The sequence below is a fragment of the Peromyscus maniculatus genome, chromosome X, assembly GCF_049852395.1.
Source record: "Peromyscus maniculatus bairdii isolate BWxNUB_F1_BW_parent chromosome X, HU_Pman_BW_mat_3.1, whole genome shotgun sequence".
Classification (NCBI taxonomy): Eukaryota; Metazoa; Chordata; class Mammalia; order Rodentia; family Cricetidae; genus Peromyscus; species Peromyscus maniculatus.
Window position 1 is genome coordinate 134,352,091 of NC_134875.1, and position 13,088 is coordinate 134,365,178.

A 13,088-nucleotide genomic window follows, 5' to 3' on the forward strand; every position below is an offset into this window, starting at 1 on the left:
ATCAGACATTTGCTGGGTATCAAATGTTACACTTGTTATCTCAGCACTTGGGAGACTAAGGTGGGAGGCCTGAGGCTCAAGGACAGCCTGGCTGTATAGCAAGACCCTATCTCAAAAATAAAATAAAGCAGTTTGTATCTATTTATTTAGTAGCATATCTGTATTTAATGCAGTTACTTTACTAAATGTACAGAAACAGTACCATACAAATAGTATTATCAAATACATTGTACATGTGTAGAATGATACCTAGGTTTTATACATGATACCAAATATATAAAATATTTACTATTATATATTTTTATTTACATGTGACCTGTTTTTACTGTTTGTTTACTACTGTGTAATTTAAAATTATACATCACTGTATTTTTATACACTCTTAAACATGTATGTTAAATTACCTATGTTTAGACACTTCCCATAATATATATCCTTTCCGTGCCTCAGTCTCCTCTTTGTAAGTTAAGGATCATTAGCTCCTCTGTTGTAAGAATTAAATTGAATTGGGGGGGTGGGATTCAGGAGGCTGGAGAGATGGCTCAGCTATTAAGGACACTTTTTGGTCTTGCAGAGGACCCTGGTTTGATTCCCTGCACCCACAAGGCAGCTCACAGTCATCTGAAACTCCAGTCCCAGGGGATCCAATGCCTTCTTCTGACCTCAGAAGTAACCAGGCATGCAAGCGATTCACATACATCCATGCGGGCAAAACATGCACACACATAAAATAAATCTAAAAATAACATTTTAAGAACTCAGCAGTACACTGGAAACAACTTTACAGGTTTTCACAAGTAAGCTAGTTCAATTTTCAGGGATTTTGTAAGCTGATTGCTAAATAACTATTGTTAAAAAAGAAAACAATGGGGCTGGACAGATGGTTCCACAGTTAAGAACATGTGTTGCCCTTGCAAAAGAGCAGGTTCAGTTCCCAGCACCCACATGATGGCTCACAATCATCCAGAACTCTACTTCCAGGATCTGACACCTGACTTCCCTGGGCAGCAGGCATGAGTGTTTTCTTCACATATGTGCAGACAAAACACTTATACACACAAAATAAAAATAATCTTTAAAAAAAAAAAACGAGCCGGGCGGTGGTGGCGCACGCCTTTAATCCCAGCACTCGGGAGGCAGAGCCAGGCGGATCTCTGTGAGTTCGAGGCCAACCTGGGCTACCAAGTGAGCTCCAGGAAAGGCGCAAAGCTACACAGAGAAACCCTGTCTCGAAAAAAACCAAAAAAAAAAAAAAAAAAAAAAAAAACGAAATACTGATTAACCTCAGCATTCAGGGGGCAGAGGCAGGTGGATCTCTGTGAATTTGAGGCCAGCCTGGTCTATGTAGTGAGTTCCAGGACAGCCAGCACTACATAATGAGACCTTGTCTTAAGGAAATAAAATATGAAATACTGAACAGTGTATGAGGGGTGGGGGAGCAGCTCAAACTTCAGCATTTGGAAGATGGGGAGTGGTTCATGAGTTGGAGGCCACCTTTACCTACACTGAAACCAAGGAGAGAGAAAGAAAGAGACGGGGAGAGAACAGAAAATATAACACTGTGAACTTAGCAATGAAGTGGATTGGATTTTTAAAGGTAATGGATATTTAAAACTTATCACTTCTTAATCATCTTACTGCATTTCGTTCATTTTCTATGCTTTTGAAGCCATTTCTCCCATTGTACGGTCCAGTTAATACATAATGTGCTCAGACTACACATGGGTGACTTAAAATCTGACCAGATGATGGATAATACATAAACCATGGAAACTAATAAATGCTACAAACAGACCCAACTCCCTACCCTGCCAAAAGCCAGTTAACCATTTACCAGCATATCACTGACAGCACTTAGTGCCTAATGCACGGAAAATACTGTTTATCTTTTGCACTAGGTCATGACATATGAGCAAACACACACTAATATATGCACATACACATATGCTTTTAACTTTTTTTTCTTTCTTTCTTTTTTTTTTTTTTTTTTTTTTTTTTTTGGTTTTTCGAGACAGGGTTTCTCTGTGTAGCTTTGCGCCTTTCCTGGAACTCGCTTTGGAGACCAGGCTGTCTCGAACCCACAGAGATCCACCTGGCTCTGCTTCCCGAGTGCTTGGATTAAAAGCGTGCGCCAGCACCGCCCGGCATGCTTTAAACGTTTATTCACACTTACTTATTAATTAATTTCTCTATTTGGGGAGGGGGCACGTGTCACAGTGTGCATGTAGGGGTGGGAGTTCGGTGAATGGAACTCAGGTGGTCAGATTTGGCAGCAAGAGCCTTTACCCAGTGTGCCGTGTTACACATTCATAGATAGGCTTCTTAGTAGTGCGTGGGGGTTAAAATGTTTCCCAAAAAACTGGGAAGTGTATAATGAGGAAATGATGTACATCATTCTAACTCTCCAATTAACACTGTGAATCTTTTTTTTTTTTTTAAGAAAAAAAATTTTTTTCAAACACCGTGAATCTTCATCGGTGATTATCTCCATTTTTCAGATGGGGAACCTAAAGTTCTCAGATGGCAAAATTGAAAGCACTGCAATCGACCAGTACAAGTAGGATTCAAAATTGCACGCGGTAGCTTCTCCATTAGCGTACTTTCGCAACAAGCTTTCCTGCGCCGCCTAGTGACGCGCCACCACCTTGCGTAATTTCCCTTCCCGCCAGACTTAAAGAGAATAGGCGTGGTCATATCGCTGAATTCTGGGAAATGTAGTACATAAGTCAATGACCACCAAGATATAAAAAGAGGCGGCTAAGTAAGTTATCTTGGCCTCCTTTATCTTGCTTTTTTGTGCGAGTGCGTGGAGCGGGGTGGGGGTTTCCCATACCAAGGTCTCTCTATATAGGCCAGATAAGCCGAGAACTCGCGATCTGGCTGCCTCGCCCTCCTGAGCGCGGCTATACGACCTTGGCCTTGAAACAAAGAACAAAGAGCGGGTTCAGTTGCCTTGCAACATTATTGGCTAATCAATGTGAGTTGCATTCTGGGAATAGAAGTTCCTGTGGCCCGGATATGTCGACAAATGATGACGAGACTAACGTCATACGTTCTGCTCTGGTCTGGACCTCCGTGGAGCTTAACTGTTTCACAATGCAAAGTTTGCCACGTTGCGACAACCTCTAGGTATGCGCAACAGGCCTTCGGGTCAACTCCGAACACCAGCTGAAGTCCTACCTTTTCTCACCGGTTTGCACACTCTTCTTGAAGCTGGTGATCCAGCCTCTCACCCTATCCAAGAGCTAAAGTAGGTCCTGGGGCACCGAGGACAAACTAGGACCAAGACTGTAGGCATGCCTACCCTGTTGGGATGGAGGGGGTTCATTCTCGATGTTGCAGCTGTATAGTTCAGTCAAGCCCTGGGAAGTTTACCTAGAGCAGGAAACTAGGATGCTGTGTGAACTCGAGGGGATGCAACATGTAGCTACACAACTGCTCTACTAACCGCTGGACCACCTTGAGGGATATCTGGTGATCCTGATAGGGTGATGGTCAGTGAGGTCATGAAGATTGACTTGGGGATGTTCATAGAAGCTGAGTCTTTAAGGTATTAGCACGTCAACTAAAGTATCATCAACTGTGTCCACCAGAAAATTAATGAAGGCTGATGATATTTTAGTTGAGTTGTTCATGGAGACCGATAGAGTGCACTCACTGGTTAGCAAATGAAAGAATCACTAATGAGAGTGTGACTCCTGAGAGTTCTGGATAGTCAGCAGTCTACATAATAATCGATGATGGCGAGGTTATGGAGAGAATAACAGGGATGGGTAGGCAGAGTGATAAAAGGCCTCGTGGGGGGAGTGAAGAAAGAAGAAACAGAAGCTGTGTGAGCATGCAGGGTAATGTGTGTACTGATGAAAAGGATACTGAGGGCCACTAACTAGTGTGATCTTTGAGGGGTTGGTTGGAGAGCTGAGTTAATGGAGCTAATAAATGGGCATAATAGAGACCTAACAGGTCATGATTCTCTAGGCATTACTGGAGATTAAGGTGGTGGTAATTAATGGCTGGAGGCCTGATCTTTTAAGGCATTGATGGACTGCAGAGTGGAGAGAGATTAGGCTGTGGGAGATGGAATAAGGTTGTGTCGAGGTATTAGATGTGAAAAGCATGGCATTAATGGGGGGTAGTAGGGTTCTGTGAATCTAGAGCTACTGGAAATAACTAGAAGATGCTCAGGTATTAATAGAGAAGAAATGAGCAGAGAAAATAGTTGAGAGAGACAGAGGTTACTTGTGTAGAGTGTCAGTGAGAGCAGGAGGTGGGCAGGGTCAGTAGTAGGTCATGAACTGTGGAGTCTGTGGTACCCACAGTGATGGGAGCCTACCAGGGCTTCAGTCTCCATGTGTTGAATGAACTGTCAGATGGGTCATATAAACTCAGTTAAGTGGACTTTGTTTTCTTTACCTTGTACAGGTAGGTGATATCCTGTTACCTACCCTGTTTACTCCTACAGGACAGCGTCAGCCCACTGCCTACCAGCAGAGTGAGATGGGACGGACTTCAAAGGATAAACGGGATGTCTACTACCGCCTGGCCAAGGAGAATGGCTGGCGGGCCCGGAGTGCCTTCAAGCTACTTCAACTGGATGAGGAATTCCAACTCTTCCAAGGTGCCTGACTTGGTGGCCAAGTGACCTGGGAGTGAAGAGAAGGCCGCTTTTCTGCAGAGCTCACTGTAGTAGGGTCCTCAGGTGAGAAAGGTCCATGCAGCTGACAAAGTATGTCTTCACTGTGTATGCGCAGGTGTGAAACGAGCAGTTGACCTGTGTGCGGCCCCAGGCAGCTGGAGCCAGGTGCTGAGCCAGAAGGTTGGGTGAGTGGAGGTCTGGGAGGGTGAAGCTGGGGGGAAGCAGGAAGGGCTGGGTGTAAAGAGTGTGCTGACATGGACTGTGCTGTCCACAGGGGCCAGAGTTCCGGTCAGGTGGTGGCTGTGGACTTGCAGGCTATGGCTCCACTCGCAGGCGTGATACAGATACAGGGGGACATCACTCAGGTGAGCGCATGACAGAGTATTGGGGTTATCCTGGGAGAAGGCTCTACTTGGGGGCTATGAGAACTGGAAGAGAAACAAGGCAATACAAACAGTGGAAGTAATATGTAATCCTCGGATTTAGAAGGCTGAGGCTGAGGGGTAATAAACACAAAGCTAGCCTGAGTTCTATAATGAGACTGTAGCTCAGAATTAAAAAGAGAGAGGACTGCAGGGTGGCTTCAGTAGGTAAGGATGCTTGCCGACAAACCCGATGACCAAGTTCAATGCTGAAAGTTGTCCTCTGACCTCCATGTGCATACAGTTGCACATGGACCTAAACTTTACACACACAATAAGTGAATAAATAAATGCAGTTTTTAAAATACTTTAGGAGCTGAAGAGATGGATGGTTCAGCAGTCAAGAGCACTGGTTGCTCTTGCAAAGGACCCAGGTTCAATTCCCAGCACCCACACAATGGCTCACAACTGTCTGTCACTCCAGTCCCAGAGATTGTCATGCCATCTTCTGGCCTGCCCGGCACCAGACATATGTGTGGGGCACTAACATACATACAGGCAAAACACCTATATACATTTTTTAAAAAGAAAAATGAGCCAGGAGGTGGTGGCGCACACCTTTAATCTCAGCACTCGGGAGGCAGAGGCAGGCAGATCTCTGTGAGTTCGAGGCCAGCCTGGTTTACAAAGCAAGATCTAGGAAAGGCGCAAAGCTACACAGAGAAACCCTGTCTTGAAAAACCAAAACAAAAAAGAAGAAAGAAAAGGAAAAGAAAGAGGAGGGAGATTGGAGAGGTAGCTTAGCACTAGAACACTTGTATAACATGAGCAAAGCATATTGGGTTCTATCCCTGTATCAGAGACAAACTGAGAAAGACAGATTAACAGCAGACAGCCAGTAGATCGTATTGCAGAGACACCAAAAAATGGTGAGGATGGGTCGCTAGAGATGGAACCTGGTCTTGGGCAGGCAAAGCCTAAGAACATGGCCGTCTCAGAGGCTTTGAGGCTAGGGCTGTGGGCAGGTGGGATTTGAGGGTGAGGGCAGCAGAGGGGCACCAAGACCACTCATCCCTCTTTCTCTATAGCTCTCCACTGCCAAGGAGATCATCAAGCACTTTGAGGGCTGCCCTGCCGACCTAGTAGTGTGTGACGGGGCTCCTGATGGTAAACGGGGTGTGGGGTAACCTCTGTCTCCCGGCTCGGTTTTTTTTCTCCCTCTTCCCCTCTGCTTTCACCATTTCCTCCTTTCTGTCAGCGTCTCCCTACCTCTGCTCCCTGCTCTCATTCTCCAGCTTTCTTCTCACCGCCTTTCAAACTTTTTTTTAACTATTTCATGGTGATGGACATGGAGGGACCCTCACGTATGCTAGGCAAGTGTTCTGCCCGCCTCGAAGGCATACCTCCTGCCCTCCAGCTTTGTGCTTTTTGTGCACCCTTCTGCCTTTTCTTACGACTGCCTGTCCCATCCTGTGTTCTTTGTTTTCAGCCAGCTGTCCATTCAAATCATTTTCTAAGCACGTGTTGTGTTGGGAAAGTGCGCATAAATAAATTCCACTGGCTGACCTCTGGCCTTATGAAGTCAATGTTTTAGTGGGAATGCATAGAAAAGAAACAGTTGAGCTGGCGCCTCAATGCCTCTAATTCCAGCTCTTAGCAGACTGAGGCAGGAAGATCACTAGAGTTCAAGGTCAGCCTGGACTAGAGAGGCCCTGTCTCAAAAACTAAAAGTAGGGAGGTGGGGAGCTGGCTTAGTGGTTAAGAATGCAAGCTGCTCTTCCAGGGACCCCACTTCATTTGTGAGCCATCCATGCCTGGTGCCTCACAACTTCCTGTAATGTCAGCTCCAGGGGATCTGACACCCTCTCCTGGCCTCCATGGGCACACACATGTGACAGACACAAACACAGACACACATCCACATAAGTTTAAAAAAAGTTAAGTTTTAGAAATATATAAAACTAATAGTAATTTATAATTTTTAATATCCAGATAATTAAATAAACTCAAAGTGGTAATAGGTACTATAGGGAAGTCACTGAAACAGGCCAAGGAAGGAAAAACTACCTGTTGGGATTTTAAATAAAGTAGACAAGAAAGGCTCCGTTGACTTGACAGCCAGCGGAGTTGACAGGGCGCGTGCTGATGGGCCATCAGTTACGGTCTTGCTCTTCATACTGAGAACTTGGAGCAAACCCTGAGGGTTGTGGACCAAGGAAGCCTGCCTAGCTGGGATGGGGATTGTATGTACCCCTCAGGCCGCTTGAGCAGTGAGGGGCAGAGGTGCAAGCAGGGATACCAGGAGGCGCTGGACACTGCAGTACTGCCAAGGAGTGAAGGATTCCAGTGACGGGCGAGGAGAGAGGAGAGTCACATTTGCAAAATAGAGCTGGCTGCATTTGCTAACGTCTGGCATGTGAGAATGATGGGGGCCAGAGCTGGTCACAGGGACTAAGGTTTTTGACACGAACAACTGGAAGGATCACAGGAGCTGGGAGAGGAGGAAGAATAGTAGAAAATTGGCTTTGGACTTGTTGAGCCTATGAGGCCAATCTAAATAAAGCTCAGAGGAGCCATCTGGGCTAGAGGTCGAAATGCTAGTACTGCTTGTGGGACAAGTAGTTTCCAGAATTGGAATGACTTCCCAGGTGCTAGGGGTCAGAGGTCAAATCCAGTTGGAAGGCAGTACTCTGTTTTCAGAACCTTAGCAATAAGAAGGTCTGAAAGAAATGTCTGTAGTTTTCTAATCTCTGGTACAAGAAGATATATGAAATCAGAGGGTCCCCTAACGCTGTTCCTCTCTCTACAGTCACTGGCCTCCATGATGTCGATGAGTACATGCAGGCCCAGCTTCTGCTAGCTGTGAGTAAACCTGGTGGCCGCCCCTGCTCCCCTTTAGGCCTCTCTTGGCGGCCTCTGCCTCAGCCTCCACTGTACCTGTACCCCTCTGTCCTTCCCACAGGCTCTCAACATTGCTACGCATGTCTTGAAGCTAGGGGGCTGCTTTGTAGCCAAGGTGAGCCTTGGGGGACCTGGGGAGTGTTGAGAAAGGTTCCTGGGAGGGAAGCGCCCTTACCTCTCCATCTTGCCTCCCATACCCGACAGATATTCCGAGGCCGGGATGTATCTCTTCTCTACAGCCAGCTTCGGGTCTTCTTCTCCAGTGTGCTCTGTGCCAAGCCCAAGAGCAGCCGGAACTCCAGCATTGGTCAGTGGCCTGGAGGCCTGATAGGCAAGGGGGTGACTGGCATGTGTTCACATAAGGTTGAGGTGACAGAGAGTCACCTCTCACTTCCGACTCTCCCCACAGAGGCCTTTGCTGTTTGTCGGGGTTATGACCCTCCTGAGGGCTTCATTCCAGACCTGACCAGACCCCTGCTGGACCACTCGTACGGTGAGAGCCAGAGCTGGTGGCCCATGCCTGGGGAAAATGCACTACCCACATGCCCCTAATGTCTCTTGAGGGCCCTCAGCCTCCCACCCTGATGGCAGTTCTACCCGCTTAGAGATATTTTGTACTAAAGGGAGCTTCAGTTCAGGTAGTCCTCCAGTGGTAGCTCTTGGTCCTGGTGGAAATTCTGTGGCAGCAAACTCCTAAGCATTCACCCAGGAAAGATCCTACCTGTCTATCTTAGGAAAACTCTCAGTCACTGCCCTCAGGTGGAGACCTCGCCTGTGTTAAACATGTTCCCTGTCCAGGTCTGTGGCCTTGATGGGCAAAGGCAGAGCCCATTTGAATGAGACAAGGTCCTGATAAAATGCTGGGTGGGCATAGTACAGTGAAAAGTCAGACCAAGGGCTCAGACAAGCCCCTATGAAGGTGATCTGCACTAGAGGGCTAGTTGATGATGGACCAGTGGGGGCGGGGGGCTTAATGTTCCTGTAGCCTGTGTCATAACTGGCCTTGCCCTGAGTCTTCACTCTGCCTCTTTTTAAGACTTAGATTTCAACCAGCTGGAGGGTCCCACCCGTATTATTGTGCCCTTTGTGACCTGTGGGGACCTCAGCGCCTACGATTCGGATCGCAGTTACCCTCTGGATGTGAGTGTCCGATCATCAGGACATGGGTCAGGGAGACTGTCTCGGATTCTCATCTCATCACCTCCCTGCCTCTTGTGTCCCACAGCTAGAAGATGGCTCCGAGTACAGATATACCCCGCCCACGCAGCCCCCCATCTCACCCCCATACCAGGAGGCCTGCAAGCTGAAGAAGAATGGACAGCTGGCCAAGGAGGTCTTCCCCCAAGACTGCTCCATCAACAGAATAGACAAGTTGCCCCAGCCTCTGACTGTTCCTCATTGTCTTACTCTGCTAGCCCCCAAGGTATGGATATTCACTTCTGAGCCTGCCACAACCCCTTCCCGATATGCATGTTTCTGTCCTGCCTTGCAACAACTAGAAGAATCAGTAGGTCAGGCCACTGGCAAATGGGAAAATGGAACCAAATAGCTGACTCCCTTTTCTTTTTCTTCGGCAGGTGGAAGACAATGAAATGAATTGTTCATCTAAACACGTTAAGGTAAATTTGCCTTTTTTTTTCCCCCTGAAGTTCAAATAAAGGGCACCTTTAAGAAAAAGCTGAATGGGGACCGCAAGCTGGCTCAGTAGTTAAGAGTAAGAGTAGGCACTGCTCTTGCAGAGGATCCAAGTTTCATTCCCAGCACCCATGTCTGGCGGCTCACAACTGCCTGTGACTCCACCTCCATGGGATTGGACATATCTCGCCACCAAGCACATACCCAGGACACACATACACAATTAAAAATAATAAAAATAGTTGGGCATGGTGGCACTCACCTTTAATCCCAGCACTTTGAGGGGTGGACAGGAAGTAGGCAGGTCTCTACAAGTTTGAAGCTAGCTTGGTCTGAACAGTTCAAGGCCAGCCAAGGATACATAATGAGACCCTCTCTTTAAAAATCCTTCAGTGGGTTGGAGATGTAGCTCAGCATGTAGAGTGCTGCTTAGAAAGCACAAAGGAGCCGGGTGGCAGTGGCGCACGCCTTTAATCCCAGCACTCAGGAGGCAGAGGCAGGCGAATCTCTGTAAGTTCGAGGCCAGCCTGGACTACCAAGTGAGTTCCAGGAAAGGCGCAAAGCTACACAGAGAAACCCTGTCTCGAAAAGAAAAGAAAAAGAAAGAAAGCACAAAAGTTCAATCTCAAAAACCAGGCAGGCCAGGCGGTGGAGGTACATGCCTTTTGTCCTAGCACTTGTGAGGCAGAGGCGGATCTCTGTGAGTTCCAGGCCAGCCTGGGCTACTGAGTGAGTTCCAGGACTGGCTCCAAAACTACACAGAGAAACCCTGTCTCTGGAAAACAAAATTTTCTTTAAAGTCAAAATTTACTGAGGTCTTCCATATTTGAGGAAGACCTCAGTAAATCCTACCATCTGTGAAGATCTCACAGAGATCCACCTGGCTCTGCCTCCTGAGTGCTGGGATTAAAGGCATTCGCCACTGCCACCCCGCTGTTTTGTTTGTTTGTTTGTTTGTTCTTTTCTCTAAATTTTTTAAATTGAAACACAGGGATTAGAGAGATGACTCAGTGGTTAGGAGCACTTGCTGCCCATTCAGAGGACCAGGGTTTAGTACCCAGCACCCATATTGCAGCTAACAACCAGCTATAACTCCAGTTCCAGGGGATCTGATAGCCTCCATATTTCTTCTGGCCTCCATATTTACCAAACATGCACGCAAGCCATTTACATACACAAAACAAAACACCAAACCGGGCAGTGGTGGCGCACACATTTAATCCCAGCACTCGGGAGGCAGAGGCAGGTGGATCTCTGTGAGTTCAAGGCCAGCCTGGGCTACAGAGCGAGGTTGAAGACAGCCAGGGCTACACAGGGAAACCCTGTCTCAAACAAAACAAAACCACAACAACAAAAACCCAAACAGTGCTGGGGTACAGGTCAGTGATAGAGCTTGCCTGGCATCTATGAGACCCTGGGTTGCTGGGTTTAAAGATGTGCACTACCATACTCGGCCCCAATTACATGTCTAAGAAATGAGTTCTAGGCCAGGAGAGATGGCTCAGAGGTTAAGAGCACTGACTGCTCTTCCAGAGGTCTTAAGTTCAATACCCAGCACCCACATGGTGGCTCACAACCATCTGTAGTGAGATCTGGTGCCCTCTTCTGGCATGCAGGCATACATGCTGTATATATAATAAATACATAAATCTTAAAAAAAAAAGAAAGAAAGAAATTAGTTCTAGGGCTGGTGAGATGGCTAAGCCTGAGAAGCAGAGGTAAACCCTTGTAACCCACAGGATAGAAGAAAAGAATTGACTCTCACACATTGTTACCTCCCTAAGCACACCATGGTGCTTCCACACACATATACACACAATAAGTAAATGCAGATTTTGTTTTTTGACTTTTGAGACAGGGTTTCTTTGTAGCTTTGGAGGCTGTCCTGGAACTCGCTCTGTAGACCAGGCTGGCCTCGATCTCACAGAGCTCCGCCTGCCTCTCCCTCCCCAGTGCTGGGATTAAAGGCGTGCGCCACCACCATGTCCAGTCCCCTAAAAAAAAATATTTTGTAGAGAAATTAGTTCTTGACCGTTTGTAGCACCCCTGTCAAATCAGAGACTGTTCACAGTGGGAGCTTCAGTGCAGGGAGAATGAAATAAACAGCACTTTGTAGTTAATCTTGACAGACTGTTTGATGCACTGTCCTTTATGTTAAGATTTGCAGTAACACTCGAAGTAATACAACTGAGAGCTGCTGCCCGTCAGAACAACCAGAGGCTGGCTTGAGGAGTTTGCCAGCCTAGAGTGGGGACCTGCAGCAACTCCATGACGACAAAGAAACCGAGGAAGTCTGCGGAGCTGCAGTAGGCATTTCTGGAGACTGAGCACACACACGCCTCTTCTTTCAGCCTCTCCTGGGGTGTCCTGAATAGGTTCAGGATTTCCTGCCCCCACCCCCACCCCCCCACCCCCCGCAAAGCAGGGGTTCTTACCATGGATAACCATCAGGCATCTCCACCAACTTGATGGAGGAAAGGGTCACACCTTCACTCTAGCTGAAGTTCAGCTTTATTTATTCCCGGTCAATGAACATTGGCAACCAATCAACGGTAAAAGTCCTTACCTGTGCAAGTCCCTTACTTTTTATGGTACAGTTTACAGGCATCTGAAATACTGCTCGTATTTCTCGCTGCTTTGGATAATAGCAGATTTTATAAATCAATCCTATAATTAAACATCCCATCTATTACTGCACCCCAATTTTTCCTGATTGGTTGGTCGGGTATTTTTAAGACAGTATCTTCCTATATAGCCTAGACTGCCCTCAAACTCAAGATCTGTCCCCTGAGTGCTGAGATTACAGGCCTGGCTGCTGTATCCCAGTTTTATTTCAATTAAATAGACGGTGATAACTGTATTTCCGTGTAATTGGCTTTCATCACTATTCATATGCATTTGTAGACATATGCAGGTGTGCTTTCCAACACTTGTTGTGATGGGCTGAGCGTGTAGCTCAGTGGTAGAGTGTGTGCCTTGTTTGCACAGGCCCTGCATTCTGTCTCCACTACCACACACACAAGAAATTCTGTTAGCTGGGTGACCTGCTACCAACACCTGTAGTCCTAGCTACTCAGGTGCCCAAAATACGGACATTCAAGCCCAGAAGTTCAAGGTCAACCTGGGCAACATAGCTAGGCCCCATTTCAAAAAGAAAAGAAAATCTGAAGCCAAATGTAGTACACACCTATAATCCCAGCATGTGGAAGACTGAGGGGGTTGTGAGTTTGAGGCCAGCTTGGGGTGCATAGTGAGACCCTGGTTCAAAAAACAAAGACAAAAAAAAAAAATCTATGAAAGAGTCCACAGGTATAAGTAAGTTTCCAAAGGATTTCTCAAACAATTTTTTTGTTGTTTTTTATTTTTTGAAAAAGGATCTCATGCAGGCGGTGGTGGTGCATGCCTTTAATCCCAGCACTCAGGAGGCAGAAGCAGGCGGATCTCTGTAAGCACAAAGCCAGCCTGGTCTACAGAGTGAGTTCCAGGACAGCCAAGGCTACACAGAGAAACCCTGTCTCAAAAAAAAAAAAAGAAAAGGAGAAGGTCTCATGTAG

The 13,088-nt window shown here is 46.8% G+C and overlaps 1 protein-coding gene across 5 annotated transcripts; it reads left to right on the forward strand.

Moving 5' to 3' along the window:
* Nucleotides 1–2,996: 2,996 nt before the first annotated feature.
* Ftsj1 (FtsJ RNA 2'-O-methyltransferase 1) lies at nucleotides 2,997–12,394 on the forward strand. Of its 5 annotated transcripts, none has more exons than XM_042269718.2 (13): nucleotides 2,997–3,129; nucleotides 4,463–4,618; nucleotides 4,752–4,821; nucleotides 4,911–5,001; nucleotides 6,087–6,165; nucleotides 7,808–7,860; nucleotides 7,961–8,014; nucleotides 8,104–8,206; nucleotides 8,309–8,392; nucleotides 8,936–9,039; nucleotides 9,125–9,322; nucleotides 9,477–9,518; nucleotides 11,694–12,394. In XM_042269718.2, the coding sequence occupies exons 2-13, from the start codon at nucleotides 4,498–4,500 to the stop codon at nucleotides 11,778–11,780; spliced, it is 1,086 nt and encodes a 361-aa protein (XP_042125652.1). In that variant the 5' UTR covers nucleotides 2,997–3,129; nucleotides 4,463–4,497; the 3' UTR covers nucleotides 11,781–12,394. The 5 variants fall into 5 exon arrangements, with proteins under 5 accessions (XP_042125652.1, XP_076418991.1, XP_042125650.1 ...); XM_076562876.1 differs by having other exon boundaries at nucleotides 8,942–9,039; XM_042269716.2 differs by having other exon boundaries at nucleotides 3,019–3,250.
* Nucleotides 12,395–13,088: the final 694 nt, after the last annotated feature.

Coding starts and splice junctions, on each gene's coding strand:
- Ftsj1 (XM_042269718.2), top strand. CDS start 4,498: ATGGGACGGACTTCAAAGGATAAACGGGATGTCTACTACCGCCTGGCC. Junction 4,619..4,751: donor GGAATTCCAACTCTTCCAAG/GTGCCTGACTTG, acceptor GTGTATGCGCAG/GTGTGAAACGAGCAGTTGAC. Junction 7,861..7,960: donor AGGCCCAGCTTCTGCTAGCT/GTGAGTAAACCT, acceptor TCCTTCCCACAG/GCTCTCAACATTGCTACGCA.